General features: G+C 51.2%; 9 protein-coding genes and 1 non-coding gene across 10 annotated transcripts; 5 read left to right on the top strand and 5 right to left on the bottom strand.

The window, feature by feature from the left end:
- The first annotated feature begins 477 nt into the window (after positions 1 to 477).
- Positions 478 to 2145, top strand: BDV59DRAFT_158657 (FAD-dependent oxidoreductase). The gene is made up of 2 exons (XM_073687489.1): positions 478 to 827; positions 879 to 2145. The coding sequence occupies exons 1-2, from the start codon at positions 796 to 798 to the stop codon at positions 1894 to 1896; spliced, it is 1050 nt and encodes a 349-aa protein (XP_073549726.1). The 5' UTR covers positions 478 to 795; the 3' UTR covers positions 1897 to 2145.
- On the bottom strand, positions 2145 to 3729 carry BDV59DRAFT_158652 (translation machinery-associated protein TMA46). Its single transcript, XM_073687488.1, has 3 exons — positions 3622 to 3729; positions 2992 to 3542; positions 2145 to 2934 (listed from the first exon to the last, which is right to left on the bottom strand). Exons 1-3 carry the CDS (start codon positions 3664 to 3666, stop codon positions 2505 to 2507), a joined length of 1026 nt encoding a protein of 341 aa, XP_073549725.1. The 5' UTR covers positions 3667 to 3729; the 3' UTR covers positions 2145 to 2504.
- A 503-nt stretch (positions 3730 to 4232) lies between these two features.
- On the bottom strand, positions 4233 to 5542 carry wos2 (Hsp90 cochaperone SBA1). The gene is made up of 3 exons (XM_073689043.1): positions 5357 to 5542; positions 4871 to 5196; positions 4233 to 4818 (listed from the first exon to the last, which is right to left on the bottom strand). Exons 1-3 carry the CDS (start codon positions 5385 to 5387, stop codon positions 4624 to 4626), a joined length of 552 nt encoding a protein of 183 aa, XP_073549724.1. The 5' UTR covers positions 5388 to 5542; the 3' UTR covers positions 4233 to 4623.
- Positions 5543 to 5727: 185 nt separating this feature from the next.
- On the top strand, positions 5728 to 6988 carry BDV59DRAFT_174203 (ESCRT-III subunit protein VPS24). Its single transcript, XM_073689042.1, has 2 exons — positions 5728 to 6089; positions 6146 to 6988. The coding sequence occupies exons 1-2, from the start codon at positions 6042 to 6044 to the stop codon at positions 6782 to 6784; spliced, it is 687 nt and encodes a 228-aa protein (XP_073549723.1). The 5' UTR covers positions 5728 to 6041; the 3' UTR covers positions 6785 to 6988.
- Positions 6989 to 7380: 392 nt separating this feature from the next.
- On the top strand, positions 7381 to 9383 carry BDV59DRAFT_200218 (putative RNA annealing protein Yra1; the record flags this gene model as incomplete). Its single annotated transcript, XM_073693528.1, has 6 exons — positions 7381 to 7599; positions 7665 to 7694; positions 8714 to 8878; positions 8935 to 9005; positions 9060 to 9318; positions 9366 to 9383. The coding sequence occupies 6 exons, from the start codon at positions 7381 to 7383 to the stop codon at positions 9381 to 9383; spliced, it is 762 nt and encodes a 253-aa protein (XP_073549722.1).
- A 316-nt stretch (positions 9384 to 9699) lies between these two features.
- On the bottom strand, positions 9700 to 12071 carry optD (small oligopeptide transporter, OPT family; the record flags this gene model as incomplete). Its single annotated transcript, XM_073691977.1, has 3 exons — positions 9700 to 9995; positions 10056 to 11903; positions 11957 to 12071. 3 exons carry the CDS (start codon positions 12069 to 12071, stop codon positions 9700 to 9702), a joined length of 2259 nt encoding a protein of 752 aa, XP_073549721.1.
- A 673-nt stretch (positions 12072 to 12744) lies between these two features.
- BDV59DRAFT_211822 (alpha/beta hydrolase) lies at positions 12745 to 14625 on the bottom strand (the record flags this gene model as incomplete). Its single annotated transcript, XM_073695885.1, has 6 exons — positions 12745 to 12885; positions 12946 to 13006; positions 13065 to 13149; positions 13205 to 14212; positions 14273 to 14447; positions 14518 to 14625. The coding sequence occupies 6 exons, from the start codon at positions 14623 to 14625 to the stop codon at positions 12745 to 12747; spliced, it is 1578 nt and encodes a 525-aa protein (XP_073549720.1).
- Positions 14626 to 16342: 1717 nt separating this feature from the next.
- On the top strand, positions 16343 to 17398 carry BDV59DRAFT_211820 (class I SAM-dependent methyltransferase). Its single transcript, XM_073695884.1, has one exon. It carries the CDS (start codon positions 16389 to 16391, stop codon positions 17214 to 17216), a length of 828 nt encoding a protein of 275 aa, XP_073549719.1. The 5' UTR covers positions 16343 to 16388; the 3' UTR covers positions 17217 to 17398.
- A 314-nt stretch (positions 17399 to 17712) lies between these two features.
- BDV59DRAFT_t78 lies at positions 17713 to 17794 on the top strand. The gene has a single exon. It is a non-coding gene; the product is annotated as a tRNA-Ala (tRNA).
- A 111-nt stretch (positions 17795 to 17905) lies between these two features.
- BDV59DRAFT_174195 (uncharacterized protein) lies at positions 17906 to 18721 on the bottom strand. The gene has a single exon (XM_073689041.1). The coding sequence runs from the start codon at positions 18684 to 18686 to the stop codon at positions 18075 to 18077; it is 612 nt and encodes a 203-aa protein (XP_073549718.1). The 5' UTR covers positions 18687 to 18721; the 3' UTR covers positions 17906 to 18074.
- Positions 18722 to 20723: the final 2002 nt, after the last annotated feature.

Below are 20723 nucleotides of genomic sequence, written 5' to 3'. Positions count from 1 at the left end.
TTGAAGACGGGAAAGGTCTGTTGAGGCGACGAGGGTAGACGATCGAAATCTCCAGCCATCCAGCAATAGGAGAACCCATCACGCCAAGGGGGAAATCATTCGACCGGCGCTTACTTTGCAGATGACCAGGGTAAGAGCCAGATCTGTTAGCACGGGCACAGTAAGTGCAACGAGTGGAGAGGAGATGCAGGACTGGGGGAGGTCTGATAGATGGGACGAGACGTTCTTCACGCTGCAGCCTTCATCACTTTCCCCCTCCGCCAATCATCGGGTCGGGCGTCCCCTCCTCGGCGCGTACAGATGTGATGGAAGATGCATCTTGGGCTTCTCATTGGGCTGTGGGATGGCAATCCTTGCCGGGATGAGTGCCAATCACACCTGGTGGTGTCCGTGGGAAGGACTTGGTCAGTGCCATTATGGAGGACGGAGTTGATGTTACTAGCAACCTTGAAGCTCTGGTGATGGCTGTTCCTGGTTGGTGTTTCGGAGGTGTTGTGGTGCCTCAGGCATGACTGTCGGTTTGGGACTAGCGCTGTCCCTTCCTTATACATCATGATATCAGACACATCCGGACTCCTTATTCTTTATCAGGCCGTCGAGAATACCTCTCCCGCCCTCTCTATCATGGCAATCGTATTTGGAGACGTGGAGCTCCGATGCCTGCCGGACTATCGAATGACCCCGGATGGCCTGCGGGGAAACAATTGAGTCAGACGGGCCGAGATAAGCCGTGGTTGATACGACGCGCCTCCATCCTCTTTCTCAACCCTCAGCAGACAAAATAGACTCCGCAGGATGACGAACAAAGAGACCATCGTAGTCATCGGGTAGGCCTCATTACAATGGCAAGACTGATTAAAGGCTAATGCATCATGCAGTGCCGGCGTCATTGGCCTATCTACCGCTCTATGCATCCAACGGCAACTGCCTCGCTCTCAATCAGTCCTGATCGTGGCCCGGGATTTCCCCAACTCCACGGCGCTGAACTATGCCTCGCCCTGGGCTGGTGCGCACTATCGTCCCGTCCCAGCCTTCACGCCCCAGGCCGCACGGGAGGAACGACAGGCCCGACGCACCTACCAGCACTTCAAGTCCCTCGCCGCGACAGAGCCCGCTGCCGCGGTGGAATCGCTCGACGGCGTGGAGCACCTCGAATCACCCTTGCCCGAGTACCTCGATCCTCGCGCAATCCCAGACTTCTACGCCCATCTGGATGGCTTCCGCCAGCTCTCCGCCGATGAGCTGCCGCAGGGCGTGAAATGGGGCGTGCGCTATCGCTCCTTCGCCATCAACTCGCCCGTCTACTGCGCCTATCTGCTGCGTAAGTTCGTCCTGCATGGGGGCCGCACGAAGGAGTACACCCTCGGAGACCCGGAGGAGGCCTTCCATCTCGCCGAGAACGTCCGCACCGTGGTCAACTGCTCCGGGATGGGCTTCGGCGACCCGAAATCCTTCATCATCCGCGGCCAAACCTGTCTCGTGCGCAACCCGTGTGCCGAAACCATCACCCGCCAGAACTCCGACGGTTCGTGGTCCTTCTGCATCCCGCGCCCGCAGGCCGGAGGCACCATAATCGGCGGCACGAAGCAGGTGCGCGACTGGGACCCGGTGCCATCGCCCGAGACCCGCAAGAAGCTGCTCGCCGATGCTGCCAAATGGTTCCCATTTACAGCCGAGAGCGGCGGCAAGTTCGATGTCATCCGTGATATCGTCGGTCGCCGTCCGGCCAGAGAGGGTGGGATGCGCATCGAGACAGAAGCCATCACCGGAGATCGGGTCGTCGTTCACGCCTATGGTGCAGGAGGGCGTGGCTACGAACTATCCTGGGGTGTCGCCGAAGACATCTTGTCCTTGATGCGCGAAAAAGGTTTGGTCAAAGAATGCGCTTCTCTGTGAAGTCGTTTGCCCCTCTTTTGGTCTGTATATCCATCAGTCTGTTCTATGTATATAGCACGCTTTTACTCGCTTGTACACCTAAGGCGTGTAACTCTTGGGAATTGAGGGGCAGAACCCTATGCAACGAGTCTACTCATGCATTCTAGACAGACAAACATCGGTCCAAAACAACGCTGGGTTCATGAACATAAACGAACGGTCTACGTACAAATCTGGCATAGACAAATCTAGCTGTCAGTTTTTTTCACGCCACGGTCAGACAGACACTCGATCTATCTCAGTCTCGTGTTCTCCCATTCCCGAATCGTCCTCATCCATGGCTTCGCCGGAACTCGATTCCGGGCACCAACGTATTGCACGAAGAACACAGATGTAGGAGGACAAACCGTCCACGGAGACCACCAGAGTCCTGTGCCGCGGAGACTGATACAGAGTGATCACTTGGTAGAGGGGTCAACAAAACCAAAGAAGCAGCGGTGTATCGATCATCCAACGACATGACCAGCTACCACGAGCCCGGACAATGGCCTGGTTCCCTGATTCCAGTCTGGGAGGACCGCAACCTTAACCCAAGATGTATCAAACTCTTGGGGGATTGTACACAGGTATCAGCCCTGGCCCTCCTGTGCAACGGTTGCATCGTTAGACGCCGGCACGGGCAATCCGGCGATCCGCGCCAGCCGTTCTTCTTCCTTCTGGTCGCGGATTCTCTCCGTCTCCTTGCGGAGGGCTTCCAGGTTCCAGGCGTCGTCGTCGTCTTCCTCGTCGCTGCTTTCATCATCCGCCCGCCAGTTGCCGCTCTCGAACAGCGTACGTCCGGTGGCTTCCTTGGCCTTGCGAGCCTGTTCTTCGGCAGCCTTCTTGTCCATCCGGCCCTTCTTCCACGTCGCGAAGGTTTCCGGCGTGACAGGTGTCAGCTCACCGGTCAGCTTGTGTCGCTCGCTCTCGAGCCAGTCCTCCAGCGTGAGGGTATTCAGTGGAGATTTATCCATCATGGCCTTTTCGGCGGCTCTCTGTTCCTTGGTCTTCAGAACGAACCTGTAAGGAGGGAGTCAGCGGTGAGATTCAGATACTATAAAGTCCACGTTAACATACCCAGGTGGCAAGCTGTGCTTGTACATGCACTTATCACCCCCGTTGGGACACACCCAGAACCAGCCGTACTTCTGGTTCTCGACGGCCTCGATGAAGAATTTGCAGACTTTGTCGGTGGTGGTCCGCGGGTTGCCGTGCTTGCTCAGAACGACCTTGCGCAGCTTCTCCTCATCCCAATCGTCCATGGTATCCTTCTTGCGGGCCTCCTCCTCTTCAGCCTTGGCATCGCGCGAATCGGTGTACAGATCCTTCTTGGCGGCCTTGCGGTCGATGTTGAGGTCGTGGCTGAACTTGCACTTCCGCCCCTTCTCACAGTTGCCCTGCTTGAAGAACACACAAAGGACGGTCTTGGGGTCGACACCGAAAGGCACCTTCTGGGTCTGAACAGGCTTGAACAGCTCGGCGGCCTCGCGCTTCGCGTCCTCAGCGGCCTTCTTCTCCTTTTCACGCTGGGCCTTCTCGGCTTCTTTCCGTTTTTGGTCGGGGGTCTTGCTGGATTTTGCTTGCGCTTGTAATTGGGCGATTTGTTTCTTGGCCGAAGAACCTTTTTTCTACAGAGGTGAAAAGAATACCGGGTTAGAAGACGGAGGATATTGTAGTTTGGGGCGGTAGACGACATCGGGTACATACGTTTTTCATTCCAAAGGTCTGACATGAGCAAGGCAAGTTAGCCATCTCTCTGTTTCGGATCAGGCACGCGATCGTTACAAACCTTGTCCTCGACAGTGGCCTTCTTCTTCTTAGGCTGTTCCTGCTTCTTGGGAGGCATGATGGCGGTGACTCGTCTTCAACGAGATTCTAGTATGTATATAAAAATGAACGAATGGAATAGGCGAGGGCCAATCTGGCAGGGAAACGGAGAGATAGTCCGCCCACAGTCGATCAGACTGAAAAGAGGGGACGTGGGAAAACTCGTCCGAGGAGAGGCGGAGGGGGGGGCCTAGCCGCTGTCCAGAACAGACAACCAGAACACCAACGATCTCCGATCACTTGAGAAGCGAGATAGAGACCAACGATAGTGGTGAGGTGGTGCAGAGGGAGTGGGAGTGGTAGTGGTGGTGGTGGTAGGATGTAAGGGCAAGTCGACGGAATCCTCCACAATTTGTGAGTGGCGGCACCGTCAACCAATCTCTTCTCGTTTTTCGTCTCCCGCCAATAATCTGCGCCGCCGCACCAACAGCGGCCGTACCTTAGTAAACCATGGACGAGAGACATGGATAACTACAAGATAACTACAAGTATCCTGCAATCAGTCTTCTTCTTCCTTACTCCAATACGATCCCTTCATTACCAACTTATGTCATCGCATCGTCTCAGTACATGATATGAACTGCCGACTTCTAGCATCTGAGAACCAAGAGACACCAGGCCAATTTGCAACCCCAATACAACAAGAGCAGGTAGGGATACGGCAGTATTCATCTCGTAACGTTTTTCATTCACACTGTTTTGGGTTTTCGCTGATCATCACCAAGTGAAACAATACAACCGGTCACGTTTAAGAGACCTCCTGGATCTTAGACTTGGCCGATTCCTCGGCTTTGTCGTCGGCCTTGTCGTCGGCCTCTTCCAGCTCGGGCATCTCCTCCTATAACATCGTCAGTAGACGTTCGTCGTGTGGGACAGGGTCGATCAACATACCTCCTCGCCGGCAGCACCAGCAGCATCCACGTTAGGCATGCCACCCATACCCTCCAGGCCAGCTCCCAACTTGGAGAAGTCAATGTTTCCAAGGCCACCCTGGTCACCACCAAGACCTCCGAAATCTCCAAAGTTGTTTGCGTAGTCATCGTCACCAGCCTCATCCTGCTCATCCTCATCGACCCACTGGAATCTATCCGTCAGTGCAGTCCGAATGGACTTCGTCGGGGGGACTTACCTTGTCAAAATCGGTCTTCAGGAAGTGGATCTTCTGGGTCGTCTTCAGCAGGCGGGGCCAGTATTCTTCCTTGAGCTCCTTCTTCCGCAGGACCAGCTCGACCTCACGGTCGCTGTGGTTCACCTTGGAGTTCTCAGGGTCGATCTCGGCGTACAGCTCCAGCGAGACGTCATATTGTACGCCCTTCTTAGAAGGTCCGGAGAAGGAGACGGTGGTCGGCGTGATGTTCAATGTAGCCTCGGACTTGGGAACATCGGGGGCCTTAATGTTCACGTAGAGGTAGTTGCGCTCCGCATCTGTGGAGGAAGAGCGCTGGGCCCATGTGACTAGAGAGGGCGAATTAGCCCAGAGACTCATGCATCGACTGGAAGATGGAGGCTAGGATGGCGATCTCCCCTGATGGAGAGACAGGGTGCAATGGAGGAATTGCATGTGGGTTGGGAAGACGTGGGTAGCAGCGAAGCGGGGAAGGTAAAGGTAACATACCTTCAGGGTGGAGCTTAGGAACTTCAGGCATTGTGAGAAGAGAGGAAGAAGGATGAGAAGTGGGAGCGAGAAAGGGGCGTGAAGATGTGAGAGGAGAAAGCGAGATGGTGGAGGGAAAGCTGTATGGAAGGATAGCGAGAGGGATGGACGAAGGAAGGAATGGAAGAGAGAGCGAGAGAGGGAAGGTGCGTGTGTCTTACCTGAACCTTTCTCCATCTAGAAAGTACTGGAACTCTCACTCCTTCCAGCCTGTTTGCCCTGTTTGCTTTCCTGCCTCAGGCCTTTTTCCGGCGACGTCATCTGGTAATTACAGTACGCCGTACGCCGTCTGACTCAGCCGTCTTCCCACCTTGAACCGCCATCCATCCATCCATCATTCTGTCCTCGTTCGGCTTGTGCTTCGAGTTCAGCTCACCACAACCCCCGGATATGCAATCCCTTGCGCGCAGAGTCCACCCGGGTGTCATCTGATCCAACGTATTATTCCACCATAGCCTCTGGTTCTCTTTCCTCCTCATTCGATCATCTCTATTCTACGGCGTGCATATCCCCTACCCCACCGGAGCCCATCGTCAGGGTGGGTATTCTCCCAGCCTTACTCGACGCCGTGCGCTCGACTGCCCCAAGACCGAACCAAGTGCCTCCCGCTTTCGCATAGAACCCTGCTTCCCTCTCGCGGATCATCATGGAGACCCTCAAGGCGGTCTTCTTTGGGCCGGACCCCCAGGCGCAGGTAAGCTCCGATCACCTACACTCATCGATCTATACTGATCCAGCCGTTGCTCGCAGATGAGAAAATGCAATCAGCTCATTCGGGCCAACACCCGCCAGCTAGATCGCGATATCATGCAACTCAAAAATCTCGAGAGTAAAACCCGACAGTACATCGTCAATGCCTCCCGACGGGCCGAACGAAACCCATCACAGGCGAAACAGGCCATGATGGAAACGAAAACGTTTGCGCGAGAGCTTGTGCGCATCCGGAGACAAAACACCCGTCTGACCACCAGCCGGGCACAACTCCAGAGTGTCCAGATGCAAGTGAACGAGGCGTTCTCGATGCGGAAGATCCAAGGGAGCCTGAAGAAGTCGACGGGAATCATGAAGGACGTCAACACGTTAGTGCGCCTGCCGGAACTCACATCCACCATGCAGCAGCTGTCGACAGAGTTGGTCCGAGCGGGCATTATCGAAGAAATGGTGGACGACGCCATTCCCAACAACGAGTTTCTGGAAGACGAGGAGGAGGAAGCCGATGCGGAGGTTGATAAGGTCTTGCAGGAGATCCTTCACGGCAAACTCTCCCAGGTGGAGGATGTCAAACAGAAACCCCTGGAGGAGACCGAGGAAGGGATCAGCGAAGCGGTCGAAGACCAGGAAGCCACTCTGGAGCAAATGAGGGGACGACTGGAGGCTTTGAAGAGCTGATGACGGGAATTACGCCGAAGAGATGCCTAATGTACTGTGGTATATAGGGAGTCTGGTGTTCTGTGGTTCCATGTGCGGTAGTTCTGGAGGCTGGTCCTTTTGGTTTGATTGACACGATATGTTATTGTTCCTAGAGGTGTCTATTACCAGTGCATAGTATATTTATTTTCTGATTCAATCACAAGATATCATATCAGTTACCCAAGTCCTTCCATGGGCTCTCGATGTATCCGTATTGAATGTACGGACGGCTGGGCTGACTCATCGCCTCCCGATCCGGCCTAGTGCCAGCCCTCTCAGCCAACTTCTCCTTCCTCCTCCGTCCGCCATCCATCTCTCTCATCCTTTTCATCCTCTCGCTCACGTTGGACATCCTCGCGCCGCGTGAATCTTCCTCCATCTCTTTTTTGAACTTATATCTACTATTCCAACTGCTGGTTATCCCCGTTGAGCATCGACTACCCGTCAAATCGGCTCGTCTGTTTACCGTGTTGCGACTGTCTTCCTAACGCGACCGTCAGCTCACTTCGCATTCGTGACACCCATTTCTTCTTATCTCCGTGTCAAATTCTTTTTCATCCAGCAATACAACAAACATGTCGGGAAAGCTGGACAAGTCTCTTGACGAGATCCTCGTCAACCGTCGCCAAGGCGCCCGCCGCCGTTCTCGCCGGTCAGCCGCATCCAAGGCTACCACTGCGCCTGTCCCGGTTGGAGGAGTGAAGAAGTCGACGAAGGCTGCAAAGGCTGCTGGAAAGGTCGTCCCCAATGGACATCCTGTTTCTCACGAGAGCAAGATCATGGTCAGCGGCTTGGTATGTCTCATCTACGATCCCTAACGCTCCGATTTCCTCTCATGCTTGGTACTAACAACACGCAGCCTTCCGATGTGAATGAGGGCAATATCAAGGTATGTTGATCGAGAGGCCTTCGCCTTGGGTTTCCATCGCCGTGTTATTTTTATCGAGACCTTGGAGGCGCCATCGGCCATTTACTCGCACGCGTTTCGATTCCTGTCGCGCTTTTCCTCCATAATGGTGGTTTTGGTCTCCTGCACAGACAGCGTACTCCTTCGCAGCATGTCGCACGCAATGACCTCATTGGAGCCATGCGAGAAGCGACCGAAGTTGAGTTGTGTCATTGTCCTGCAGCAGCATATCCTGCCTTGCCGGATCCTCTTGCGAAGATCTGCACATCAGTAATGCAGAGGACCGTGCTGTGGAAGCTAGTTAGGAATGCAAGCTCCTATGATCATTTCGCTTAGCTGCGCCTGTAGTACGAATCTCGGGTGTCGGGCATCAGCGAGCGCATCAGCAGACCAGCAACAAACGAGCCATATGATATTGCAATGAAATACAGACCAGTCTCCTGGTTTTGGAATGTGGAGATATCGACTCCAGAGGATGAAGGAGTGCCTTCATTCCAGCCTGTTGAGATCAGGGAATGTCTGGCTTCGTCCTCATGGACATGTCAAGGTACCCTGGGAAGTCTGAGAATGACTATTCCCTACGCCGCACAAGGGACCTTAGCTTTTCGATGGTGGTTTTCACTCGGTTGGGATCAGTTGGTTTAAGCCTTGAGATTATTCATGGCGCGTCACGTACTGGAGGGTCAAACAGATGGGAGCTCGCTGGAAGAATCGAGGGACGGAGATACGACATGACGTTCAATACGACGGTTTATAGCAGCCCTGTTCGGAGGAAACTCGACTTGGCTGTTTGTAGTTCCACGTTTGGACTCAATGATGTCACTTCCCCGACGAAGATTCGTTGCTTATCACTAACCATCGCTGTGTGCTCGCTGATGCTCTTTCCTACGGAGTTGTTTTTTGGGCTTTCGCGCGTCTCGATATTCTGACCTCGCCGGCGTTTTCGCATTTTCGTCACGCAACTTCAGAGCCAATGTACTAATTCTATATGCTGGCTTTAGGAATACTTTTCCAAATCTGCAGGTCCCGTCAAGCGTGTCATGCTCACGTACAACCAAAACGGTACCAGCCGTGGCATCGCTTCCATCGTCTTCAGCAAGCCTGACACTGCGGCGAAGGCTGCTAAAGATCTGAACGGCCTCCTTGTCGATGGGAGACCTATGAAGGTGAGTGCCGCCGGGCGCACTTATTTGTCTAACCTCGATTCGTCTAACGTTGGTAGATCGAGGTTGTTGTCGATGCCTCCCATGCCCCCGAAGTTCCTGCTCCCAAGCCGCTTGGAGAGCGTGTCGCGTAAGTTACCCTTATTCGTGTCCTCCATACATACACAATCTCACTTCGTCACAGCCAAACCAAGCCCCAGCCGAAGCCCGCTACGGCTACCAAGACGGCTAATGCCCGTCGTGGCCGTCGTGCCCGTCGGGGCGGAGGCCGTAACTCCACGCGCTCGAAGCCCAAGACTGTGGAGGAGCTGGATGCCGAAATGGTTGACTACTTCGCTGGCAACGAGAACGCCCCTGCCGAGGGCAACGCACCCACCGCCAATGGAACCGCTCCGCAGCCCGCCACCAATGGAGGTGAGGATACTGGAATGGCTGAGATCTCCGTAAGTGGATGTGGTCAATAGATTGAAGTAGGCGATACTAACGGCAGTTAGTGAACATTTCGTGATACCTTTTAGTACTTCGTGGATGGAGACAGGCTACTCCCCGCTTTAACGGACTGCTCCCAGACAGCCACTGAGGCTCCTGGGTTTGTGATCCTCGTTTTATTCTTTATCTTACCGTGTTTATGTGTTAATCAGGGTTCATTTCAGCTTTTTTAAGACGGTTCTTTACTTTGGCTGCGTATGGTATTCGGGGGGATCAGAATGTATTTAATATTCTCTATGGGTTTTCGCGAATGGAATCTTGAAAACGCCATCGATGTTTTCGTAGGACGGATTTTCCTACCTCTATGTAAACTCATAGCCTGCCAGAATTTCTGATCAAGTCCAAGTCCCATTTGGTGGCCCAAAATACCCAACCTCCGGGATCGCCTTCCATGCCTTGCCCTCCGCATCAGCAGTGTTCAGATACACGGTGTTTCCCCACCAGTCAGGGAAAACCGCACCGGGGTAGGTGATGCAGAAGAAAATGACAATTCCGCTAAGAGCGAACCCCGTATCGAGAGCGGCGGCGAGGACGTAGTTGTACTTCGTCCACCAGGCAAAGAACCGACGTTTGATAAAATGGTTGAAGGTGAAGTTGACTATCGCCCAGCTGGAATAGTTGATCCCAGTTGCTTGCATCTACTGGTTAGCAACGACGCATTCCGCGCATACCACGAAGGAAGAAAGCCTACCGGGAGGAACATTGGAGGTTGCGACGAAAATCAACGGCCAGTTGATGAATTTCCAGATCTTCCGTCCCGTGCGTTTGTACAGGACGTACGTGACGACCGGAGCGACGGCGCCGATCCAGAAGAAATGAAGGAGGGACGAGTAGATCTTCCCGACGGAATAGAGCCGACGAGGGCCGATCAGCCCCCAGACGACAGAGGACGAGTAGACGACCCTCCCGTTGGGACAGGAGAAGCCGTCCGACTGGTGCGGAGCGCAGACATCGGAGATGTTCCCGAGCATCCAAATGGTGACGCCGGCTTGGGTGAGGGCGCCGAGGATGGTGGCCAATCCCTGGGCGACGAAGAGCGTGCGCGGCGGGATCTTCAAATAATGCCCCAGCTTCATATCCATAGCAAAGTAGACGCCCCGATTTATGACGTCGGTACTGAAGATCTTGAAGAGCATGTTGGCGAGCGGCTTGCCCTCGAACATGTAGCCGCCGATGAACTCGCTTAACACGTTGAGCTGATTGGCGTCGACGTTGGTAATGCCTTGGACGATGCCACATGGGATCGTGTAGACGGCCGGGATGAAGAGCGCCAGGAAGACGCCGTACACGGGGAGCCTGGTGTCGTAGACCTCGACGATGACGATGTTGATGGCCATGATCATCACGATGATGGCGGCGAACCAGTACCAGGGGACTCGGCGGTAGGAATGCATGAGCCGCGCGTGAATGTCAAGCTTGGTTTGGCCTTTCAGTGCGGCCCAGACGTCACGCCCGTGCCAGATGACGGTGTGTGTGAGCACGGTGGTGAGGGCGGCAAAGCCGAGTCCGTAGGAGAAAGCAAAAGCCGCGGGAAGGTACAGCGGAGAGTAGTTCTTGTACGCTTCGATGTCGAGTGACTTGTCTGCGCCGACGACCCGACGCGAGTCATAGACTCGGCCGGTTCTGTCGTACACCTCGGTGGACATCATCGGCAGGTGTGCAGTGAACCAGGTGTTGGTGTAGTAGATAGCTGGCGCAACGATCCAGATGAACATAACGAACCCCGCAAAAACATTTGCCGCCGCCCAGGAAGGTGAAAGAAGCGGGTTGGTGTTATATGCGATCTGACTCCAATCGAAGGTGATCGGGCTCAGTCCCAGCCCAGTCTGCATGCCAAAGAGATGGTTCACAATCACATTGCGAGGTGCAATCCAGCAGACCCAGGTAAAGTACGACAGCGCGGTGAACATTAGCCCTGGGAAGAAGTACCAGAGGAAGCCGCCTGTGGTGGCATATAGAAAGAAGCGCAGGCGGGAGATTTTCCAGCCGTTGGCGACAGAATTGGCGCGTGAATGTAGGGTTTCTAGCAATGCGCAGTTAGAGAGTACCTGCGGCCAGATAATCCTAGCAGGCTCAACGAGCCAGGGGGCTGCGAGTCCCGCGACTCCAAACCCCAGAAGCTGGGAACTGAGGACGACCAGGACTGAGAAGCCCGCTGAGAGGCCGAAGTTGTAGAACTTGGAGCTGGCGGCTTGGATGATATTCGTTGAGACTGCAGTACCGTAACCAAAAGAGACATTGCTCATGATCACGATCACCGCATGTTCTTTAATGTTGAAGCTGCGGTCTGGGTTCAGGCAGAACACCCCCAATGGGCCTAGCTTGATGGTCGTCAATGGGAGGACTTTGGCCAGGAAGATGCCACATGGGTAGGCTAGCAATTCGGCCACTAGGGAGACAATGTGGACAGAGGGGTATCGTAAGGAAAAGAACTGATTGATTCCAGATCCGACGATGGTGAAAACAAATCCAAGTAACCACATCCGGACAGTGTTGACCGGCATGCCTGGGTCGTCCTTCTCCTGAACAACTGCTCGCACTGTAGGACCATGTGTTAATGAATAGGCTCAGATAGCATCAATAGATACAAACCTTCAGGGAAAGGAGAACGCTCCGAATCGTAGCCATATTCCCTCTCTGACAAACTCTCAGATTCTTGAGAAGTTTCTTCCAGTAAGCCTTGCTCCATGTTCACCCTGGTAGACATAAGCAAGACGGATGTCTTTTCAGGTAGAATTTTTCTTTCTCGGGGACAATGGTGCCTCAGTCACTATATCTGTGCTGTAACATGCAGCAAGCAACGCCAAAATACATAATGCCGCTTCTGGCGCGTTCTAAGCATTGGACGAGGAGGCTTGTGACCAAAACCTAAGATTTAGTTGCATAAGTAGCGTCTTGATGAAGACCGCTGAGCCGATAAAAGCTCCTTAAGGCCAATGCCCCCGCTAATCTCATATTAACACAAGGACAGTGTATTATCTGATTCGGGTATATATGCAATCCAGGGTGGGTAGCTGCAGAAATCCTTCCGTAGTCAACACTACGCTGGCCAGTCCAAAGCCATACATACTGGACATAATCAGGCTTCGACGGTTCATATTGCATTGTGCTGCATGAGAATATGATCAGATCTTCCCCGATGAGGGAAGGATGCGGGGACAGACCGACACTACGGAGCCACAACCATGTTCCTTGTGTCAGGCCTGGCACTAAACATCCGGCAGTATATTTCTGGTAATGATCTCTAGAGACAATGTATTTCCATGCTCCCACCGACAAAATGGGACTTGCTTAATGGGCCAGCCATTGCATGTCTTGCTGCATTCTCTCTATCCCAGTCTATTCCAGCACACGACAATAACCCAGCCTATTCCGCGTACTTACATCGGAGCCATGAAGATGGGATCCTTGAACGGAATTCGATCCCAGCCACATTGAACATCGCCAGAGGGGACCGTACCAGCAAGGTAAGCCTGGGCTTTCTGGATGAAACACTTAGATGCACTTGAAATTGCGGTGTGCTATATGTGGTGTTAGTTTGTACTCTTGTTTACATATTAGAACCGGATCAGGAGACTTACTCCAACGCTTTCTTGTGTTAGGAGGGAAGAGCCAGGGAATGCGCGAACCATCTTTTGTGCTCTGTGTCCAGTTAGCCTTGAATGTATCATAGAATATCATCTAGAAGGAAGCGAAATACCCCCTGATAGGTGTGATCGGATCAATCGAGTTGCTAGTAAAAAGGATTGGGAACGCCGTCTTTTTACTGCTGGGGGGTAGAGAGCCTATACATCTAGGTATTAGGACAATGTATGCCCGACCCCAATCCACGAATCTTACCTGAAAAACTCGGTCCTGTCGGCAGATCAAGGTCTATCTTATGGCACAACGATCTGGGGTTTAGTTGGATCATAGCAGGACCAATATACTTGCTTCCACTGATGAGTAATGACGCATAGTCGTCATATTCTTCCTGGCTATCGAGCCTTGCCAATCCATAGGAATCGATACACGGGATAAGCACCTGTGCATCACTTCCCAAGGATAAAAACGAGCCGCTAGCAGCAACGCTGCTTGAGTTACCTTTCTCTAACATTGCCAGACTCTTTGCGAGGTTTGGGAACATCATGAGTGGGGAGTAGACAGAGAGCATCAGTGTATGCACCAGGTTCGAATACACCATCGGCGACTTTCCTCTCAGCTCCGCCATCATTCCATCGATACGGTCCATAATCTTCTGCGGAGAAGGACTCCAAAACGCGCAAGTATCTTGGCCCGCTTCATGGCAAAAGTGAGCAAAGGATACGACGGCCTTGTCAGAGTCATAGTTGTGCGACTCCCAATTTCCGTTGTAGTAATCCTCATCGTCGAACACTCCATCCATGATCAATCGTCCCACGTTGTTGGGAAAGAGTGATGCAAATGTGGTTCCAATCACTGTTCCATAGCTCATGGCATAAAGCCACAACTTTGCTTCTTCTTCGGGTTCTCCCAGCGCTTTGTTTTCCGCTTGTGCGTAGGTCAGAAGATCTTGCGCCACAGCCGGGGTGCTAATGTATTTGGCGGCCGTGTTCTTTGCCAGTGCGCTGCTGCACGCTTGGCCGTAGGTGTTTGAAGCGTCGTACCCCGTTTTCTTTGCACTTTCGGAGGCGTCGGAAACTAGACCATAGAACTGTTTGGTGAATTGCTTTCTTGCAGTCGTGTCACCAGCGAAGCAGTCGACACCGAGACCACTGTTGTTAACGCCGCGAGGATCGAAGGAAACCAGATTATATTGGGCCCCGAACGCCTCGCGCAACTGAGATGGAAACCTCATCAAAAAACTGACCCCAGATTGACCCGGTCCGCCTGCAGTTCTGTGATTAGTTTTACTAGAAGATGGAATCGTGGCCGTAAAAAAGAACAAACCATTGTTGATGACGAGATTCGGCGCCGTATCAGGATTCTGCTCTGCAGCAAGTTTGATAAAAGCAAGAGCTGTCGAACCCGCTGAAGGATCATTGTAATCAATTGGTACTTCCAGTCTCGCACAGCTGTACTGGTCAAAGCAGGGCGTCCATGTGATGCTGGACGACGAGGGAATCTAAGGATATAGCGATCGGCATCAGTAAGGGAAAATTATGACAATAGCCGGCACGGTAAAAGAAGCGCACCTCGTCCCAATCATACGCGGTACTGCGTTTTAACGTTGGGCTTGCGTAAGTATCAAGTGCCAGCAATGCAGCCGCGAGTAACGTCGGCAGACGTAACGATCTCGACATGACTAAAGACCGTAGCACAGTCTTCGGAGATAGTGAAGATGGAGCACCGCTCGGGAAATTTCCTGGTTAAAAAGTAAAGAGAGCGCGAGATGTGCGGGCGATGCCAACCTTTTGTGGCTGAGAGCTCAGCTCTTCGGGGTCTCCTCGGTTAAAAAACAGAACAATGTCCTAGACTTCGCAGTTTGGCTGAAGATTCCATCGAAATGCCCCCACTGTTCCCTCGATCAGCGGGTTTGCGATCTGAATGGATCTATTAGCTGTGGGTAAACTATATCGCCAAGCGAACAAGGACGATCCCTGAAGCCCTTACTGTGCGCCGTGCCGCGATCGACAGGGATGAACCAACCGCTTGGACGCGGAACGCCCATCCTAATAACGAGTCTAATAGCCAGATGAGCATTTCTCGGGCTTAATCCATGAATCGTGTGTGCCATTTGAACGAGCTGAGTGTGGATCTGGTTCCACTGTACACTGCAGACCATCAAAACGTTTCCACTAACGTCGGCCAACGAAAGACAGGGAATCCATAGATTAGAATTCATCCGAAACCACCAAATTGGACTTACTACATACACGGGTCTGTTCAAGCTTTCGTTGCCGGTATGTCACCACGCGTATGCTTCCTTTCAATTTTCATCCCTCAAATATGCATGACTCGGACTATCTAAGGGCATATGTATCCCCAGTGACGGGATAACACTATTCCGCGGGTCCAAGACGTGTCATACGGAAGGGACGGTCATTTTATCTCGGATGAGCTAATATCCTCCGATCCTTTCTCCAGTATTTTACCATCGCCTGATCCATACCGCTGCCCCGAGACATCCCCGTTGGGATGGAGAAGGGACAATGCGAAACAGTGTCTTTTCCTTGCCGCCCTTTATCCATTCCCAAGATCCCTACTGCGTGAACAATAGAGGAGCGGGTGCTCTAGTCCAAAAAGGGTCTGGAAACTGATTACCGAGCAGGGGCGGGTGAAATAGGGCCAATAGTGCATGGCACTATGCCTATAGGTGTACACATCACCTCGCCACAGCTTATCCTCTACTGGCTAAAACCACAGTTCAGCAACCAAAGCCTTGCTCGCTACAGTATTAATTGATATTGTTGAGCATTGACTATTCGTGACCTTAGTCAAAGAACTTCCGACAAGCTCAGCAGGTCTTCGCTTGCGTGGCGCTATTCGCTAGGAACTATTGCGTACGGCGCAACCCAACTCATTGCCTTTATTCATAGCTATTGCGCTCTGTCACTTATGTTCTATAGCTCCGTTCAATACCTTGGATCTTCACGCTATCCCCCTAAACAAATAGCCAGACTTCGTGTCTCGATGGGACTGGCCTTGATGGTAAAGCGTGACTTTTAGGATGGGAAGTGATGGTGGGAATATTAACAGTATGAAAGGAACAGCAGACAAACATCGCATTAGCATTTCAGATGCTCAACCCGCCGTTGATTACAAAAATGGCTCATGGATGGCGAGACCGTGGTCGGCAAGACAGGCTCATTACTATGCTGGCAATACTATCCCAATTAGATTCAAATAGGTTCGGATATTTAATTGGGCATTGAACAACAGAAATCCGTGCGATTGTGGTCTGCATGTCAGATACAGTCTTGTTGCCCCCGATGTGCCTGGGTCACTAACTCCACAGACAATCGGACTTGGCGGAGTACATCACTCCGCCAGTCGTCCGCATCCCCTTGTCCATATATCCTTCTCTCCGTTGCTATACCACCCTTCACTAGCCATCGATGTAGCTATGGTGGCAACTTCTCAGGCTGATTTGATCGGATCGATCTACGATGAGCGCAGCGGACAGTACGATGTATCGTTCCATGGGTTACTAGCAGAGGAGTACATCCGGGTTGCACAGCCTAAGCATGGTGAATGTGTTTTGGATTTGGCCTGTGGTACTGGACTTGTCACACTTGCAGCTGAAGAAAAAGTTGGCTCTCAAGGACACGTTGTCGGGATCGATATAAGTGCGGGGATGCTCAACAGGGCTCGCCACAAGGCCCAGCAGAAGGGCTCGAATATCACCTTCTTTCAACACGACATCACCGATCTATCCGATCTCGATCTGCTCTCCCCGGGGCACGAGGGGTTTGACCTCATCACTTGTGCCGCCGCGCTCGTTCTACTCCCGGATCCACTGCAGGCGATCAAAAATTGGATGACATTGTTGAAGCCGGGTGGCCGACTCATCACCGATGTCGCTGCCAAGGATGTTCATGTTCCCAGCCGTATTTTAAGTCGGATTAGCGAGACTCTGGGGGAGCCACTTCAGTGGGATCAGAGCTGGGTGCAAAATGAAGACTCTCTTAAAACCCTTCTTCTGAACGCTGGGCTTCGTGTGGAAACGGTCTTCCTGAGTAAGACCTTCCAAATTCGCGAATATACGGCCGCCAATGCCTCGCAGACTTTTGAGCAGGTGGTTTCCGGCCCAATGTTTCGCAATTTTGGGGAGCCAGCCATTCGAGATGAGGCCCGTCGATTGTTCGTGGGTAAATTTGCCGAGAAAGCCGGATCATCTGGTGTCCTGCTTGACGAGGCGAAGATGTACTTCGGGGTTGCATATAAGCCATGAGGCGTTCATTGCTTCATGCTTTTACTGATTCCATTAATTCTAATCTATGTTTTCGCGGTCAGAAGCTGCATTTTACGAGAGGAATTCAAATGCGTACATTTCGGCAGGGCTTGTTCTGTATAATATATTGGTTTCGAAACTACCTATTGCAGGGTGCCTTCCCGGGTTGGTTTATGTTTAGGGTAGGGTTTATAGCGGATGGTTTTTCTCGAACCTCGACGCTGGTCGCGAGATATATACTTGAAATCTATATAGTAAACGGTCACTATGACCCACTCCAACTACTGTTCTGGTGGGAGTTAACATTGGTAAGTGTAGGGGAAAATTGAATCTAATATAAACAACTATTATCTATTAAGATGAGCAGATACAATAGAGGAGGACTAGTAAGATATACGGAGCAGAGGATACTTATAATGTGGTGGGCAAAGGGAGGCACCATCTCTAGTTTAATTATAGTGATATAGCACAGGCCGACCCCGGCATCCCAACGACTGGGGTTGTGGTTTAGTGGTATAACGTTCGCTTAGCATGCAACCGCATGCGAAAGGTCCGGGGTTCGATTCCCCGCAACTCCATTTTTTACCAAATAGAAGAAACACTTCACTATCAGTGCCTGTTTCTTTTCTTTTCTTTTCTTTCTTTCTTTCTTTCTTTCTTTTTCTTTTTTCTTTTTTTTTTTTTAGCTGATCTGAATGTCTCACGATTACTCGGTGGATCGCTTAAGATTGTGGCATAAGACGGCACCACCAAGCCAAGTAGAATTATCCCCAGAGTACATCCCAGCCAAAGGCATTTATTCAGCTCAAGAAATTCACAAGGCATCCTCTTATTTTCTGTGACCATAATCACCCTTGGCTATTGCTTTCCAATACACACATCTCCTGTTACTGCCAATGCTTTGCGATTCCTTGCCCTCATAACAACAGTTTTAGCTGCCCTGATAAGAACAATAATCGCGACTGCCATTAAAGACAATTGATATGCAGATACCGCCCCGCGCTTCACTGAAAGTGGTGGTTGAGGTGTATGGGCGAAAGGTACACCGGGAGAGGATGATTGCATGCCAGGGGAGGTAAGGAAATAGCCGTGAAGACGTTCTTTGCTCTGAGGGATATTTCCACTCATACTAGATAAGGGAGCCTCGGTCGAGAGCGGTTCCTGGATATCGTGTGCACCCAGGCCATTATCGGAGGTAGGCGGGTGGTATTGAGGATTATTCCGTGGAGAGTATCTATTATCCTGGTCATAAAGCCATCGCTCGTAGTCCGTCCTTGGTCTGTCTTGCTGCCGGGAAAGCGGTGCCATGATGCTTTGACAGAGTCTCTTCCCGCATCGAGTCGGTATTTTGGATCCACAAGAAAGGAAAAACCCCAACGCCCTGCGATGGCATCTAAAAAGCGCAATTGCTTTGCGAGACTTGATGGCCTTAAAACTGGAACAAAGGGTGGTGCCAAACGCAGATGTCATGAGATCCCTGAACTATATCTGCGAGTGAAGGGTCCTGAGCATGGGCTGCGGACCCTTTGCCGAAGGAAACTGTTTATTATTATTGGTGCTTAAACTTTCACATTTCAGGGTTAACTATAGTTGCTAAAGCTATGAAACTCTGCATCGGACCTGAGGATATTTGTCACTAGATCAATGGAAGGCTAAAATTTCCCGTATTGGCGCAGCCTGTGTTTGTGCTGTTTAGCCACCCTTTTCGCTGGGTTAGGTATCAGTGGTCAGGTGGCCAACATGCATACTACAAACACAATCCTGGTTCCCAATTGACACATCGGCAGATTCGGGTAACGAGGCAATTTAAAAGGACGTGCGAGTACTCTAGATGGTATGAGAACCATAGTTGCCTTCCACTATGATTCTATACATTTACGGTGGTAAAACGCAACTTATTCGTACACACATGGGAAGCGATTGGTCCTTTAGCAACCGGAAATAACTGGCTCTGTATATTTACATGGAAATAAATGTCGGAGAGGTTGCAGACGGCGTCGCCTCGTTATTGTGGTTGCAGGTCAGCCGGATACAATATTTGTGGTTGCAGGTCAGCCGGGTATAATATTTAGGTCGCGCGGTCCAATAACAGCTTATTAATGGTCTTGATGTCACGTGACTACCGCACCACCTAATTTTATCTTTCATCCAGCGCGACCTCTTTCAACCTCTTTCAACCTCTTACCAATACCTGTACCAATACCTCCCCCCCCCCCTTATCATGGCTTCTATTAAATCTAACGTGAGTTCCGATATACCTAATAAGCGATATCCAATTGCTTTTATCGCTTAAAAGCTTATATTTTATTATAGAAATAGTACCAGTAATACTAGTTAGGAACTACGTAATAATTGCTTAGTAGATTTCGAATAGGAGGCAGTAGAAGGTAAAGAGAAAAATAATAGGTAAAAGAAATACAGTGGTATTTATAGGTCGCGCGACCTAATATCTGCTTATTAAAAGGGCTTGGCGTCACGTGTTGTTGTTGTTTGGGGGGGTGGTAAGGGTCACTTGACCTTTTGGAAAGGTCAAGTGGCCTGTGTACACCCATCCCCACCCCACATCACTTTTACTTTGCCTGAGTAATCACTATTCCACCGCCCTCGCTGTTCTCTTTTATATTGACCTTTTGCGTCAAACAGACGTTGAAGGCCATTCATTAATATCGAGCCATGCCTTTCAATCCAATTAATATACTGATGGAAGCTCTAATGAATCAATTACTACCTATCAATGAGAACTAACCAGCATCATTGGTGGATTTATTGAATGTCAAGTACTAGACCTGTAGCATAATTGTGTTATGATCAAGGGTATGTTGGTTCAGACAGGGGTTCAATTGGCAGAAGAGGTTCACTGACTGTCCTGTTAACTAGTTACCTCGTTGGTTGTGTTGGTTGTTTTGCCATCGCATTAATCTTCAGACTTAGTATTCTGGTCTTTTGGTAGTCCCATATATCAGAAAATAATTACCTAGAAACCTACCCAGCGCGGCTATATTATAACATATCAGTCCAACCCAACCCCAGTTGCGCGAGCTCAGCGCGCCGTCGCTCACTTACTAGAACCAGAAGGGCAGGCATCGGGGTGCTCCTAGATTTCTGCCCGGTAGGTAGATTCGATAATGATAGTCAAGAAATCGTTGAGTGCAGCCATTGATATTTATTTAGATAAGTCAATTTGACATTTTGCTATATCTGAGACTTCCATGTGAATAGTCTCGTAGCCGGCCCTGAGTTAAATTAGCTATATGTATTTGGAAAGGAGGAGAAAAAGAATGTAAAAGATGGATAGACACAAATTCAACCGTTGGGACGAAAAAAAGTGCAAAAGGAGCCAACCCCAAGAATTGGTTTCGAGAGTCGATCATCAACAGGAAGCGTGGAAGTCAAGGTATGGATGGATGACGTTTATTGCGGTGGGGGTATCCGTGGGAACCCGAAGCACTGGGTCCACACCCATTCGGTCCATGGCGAGAATGAACTTGATTGTTAGCGTTGCCGAAG

Source organism: Aspergillus ambiguus, assembly GCF_047715705.1.
Source record: "Aspergillus ambiguus strain CBS 117.58 unplaced genomic scaffold BDV59scaffold_8, whole genome shotgun sequence".
Lineage (NCBI taxonomy): Eukaryota > Fungi > Ascomycota > Eurotiomycetes > Eurotiales > Aspergillaceae > Aspergillus > Aspergillus ambiguus.
Note: the sequence above shows the minus strand (reverse complement) of the source record. Positions and strands in the feature narration are given on the sequence as shown.

Bases quoted from the DNA above. Each gene is read 5' to 3' on its own strand.
- BDV59DRAFT_211820 (XM_073695884.1), top strand. From the start codon at position 16,389: ATGGTGGCAACTTCTCAGGCTGATTTGATCGGATCGATCTACGATGAG.
- BDV59DRAFT_174195 (XM_073689041.1), bottom strand. From the start codon at position 18,686: ATGACATCTGCGTTTGGCACCACCCTTTGTTCCAGTTTTAAGGCCATC.
- wos2 (XM_073689043.1), bottom strand. From the start codon at position 5,387: ATGCCTGAAGTTCCTAAGCTCCACCCTGAAG. The intron at 5,197-5,356 runs GTATGTTACCTT...CGCCCTCTCTAG, and splicing joins TCCTAAGCTCCACCCTGAAG to TCACATGGGCCCAGCGCTCT. The intron at 4,819-4,870 runs GTAAGTCCCCCC...GATAGATTCCAG, and splicing joins TGAAGACCGATTTTGACAAG to TGGGTCGATGAGGATGAGCA.
- BDV59DRAFT_158657 (XM_073687489.1), top strand. From the start codon at position 796: ATGACGAACAAAGAGACCATCGTAGTCATCGG. The intron at 828-878 runs GTAGGCCTCATT...TGCATCATGCAG, and splicing joins GAGACCATCGTAGTCATCGG to TGCCGGCGTCATTGGCCTAT.
- BDV59DRAFT_158652 (XM_073687488.1), bottom strand. From the start codon at position 3,666: ATGGCTAACTTGCCTTGCTCATGTCAGACCTTTGGAATGAAAAAC. The intron at 3,543-3,621 runs GTATGTACCCGA...TCACCTCTGTAG, and splicing joins AGACCTTTGGAATGAAAAAC to AAAAAAGGTTCTTCGGCCAA. The intron at 2,935-2,991 runs GTATGTTAACGT...CCCTCCTTACAG, and splicing joins AAGCACAGCTTGCCACCTGG to GTTCGTTCTGAAGACCAAGG.
- BDV59DRAFT_174203 (XM_073689042.1), top strand. From the start codon at position 6,042: ATGGAGACCCTCAAGGCGGTCTTCTTTGGGCCGGACCCCCAGGCGCAG. The intron at 6,090-6,145 runs GTAAGCTCCGAT...CGTTGCTCGCAG, and splicing joins GGCCGGACCCCCAGGCGCAG to ATGAGAAAATGCAATCAGCT.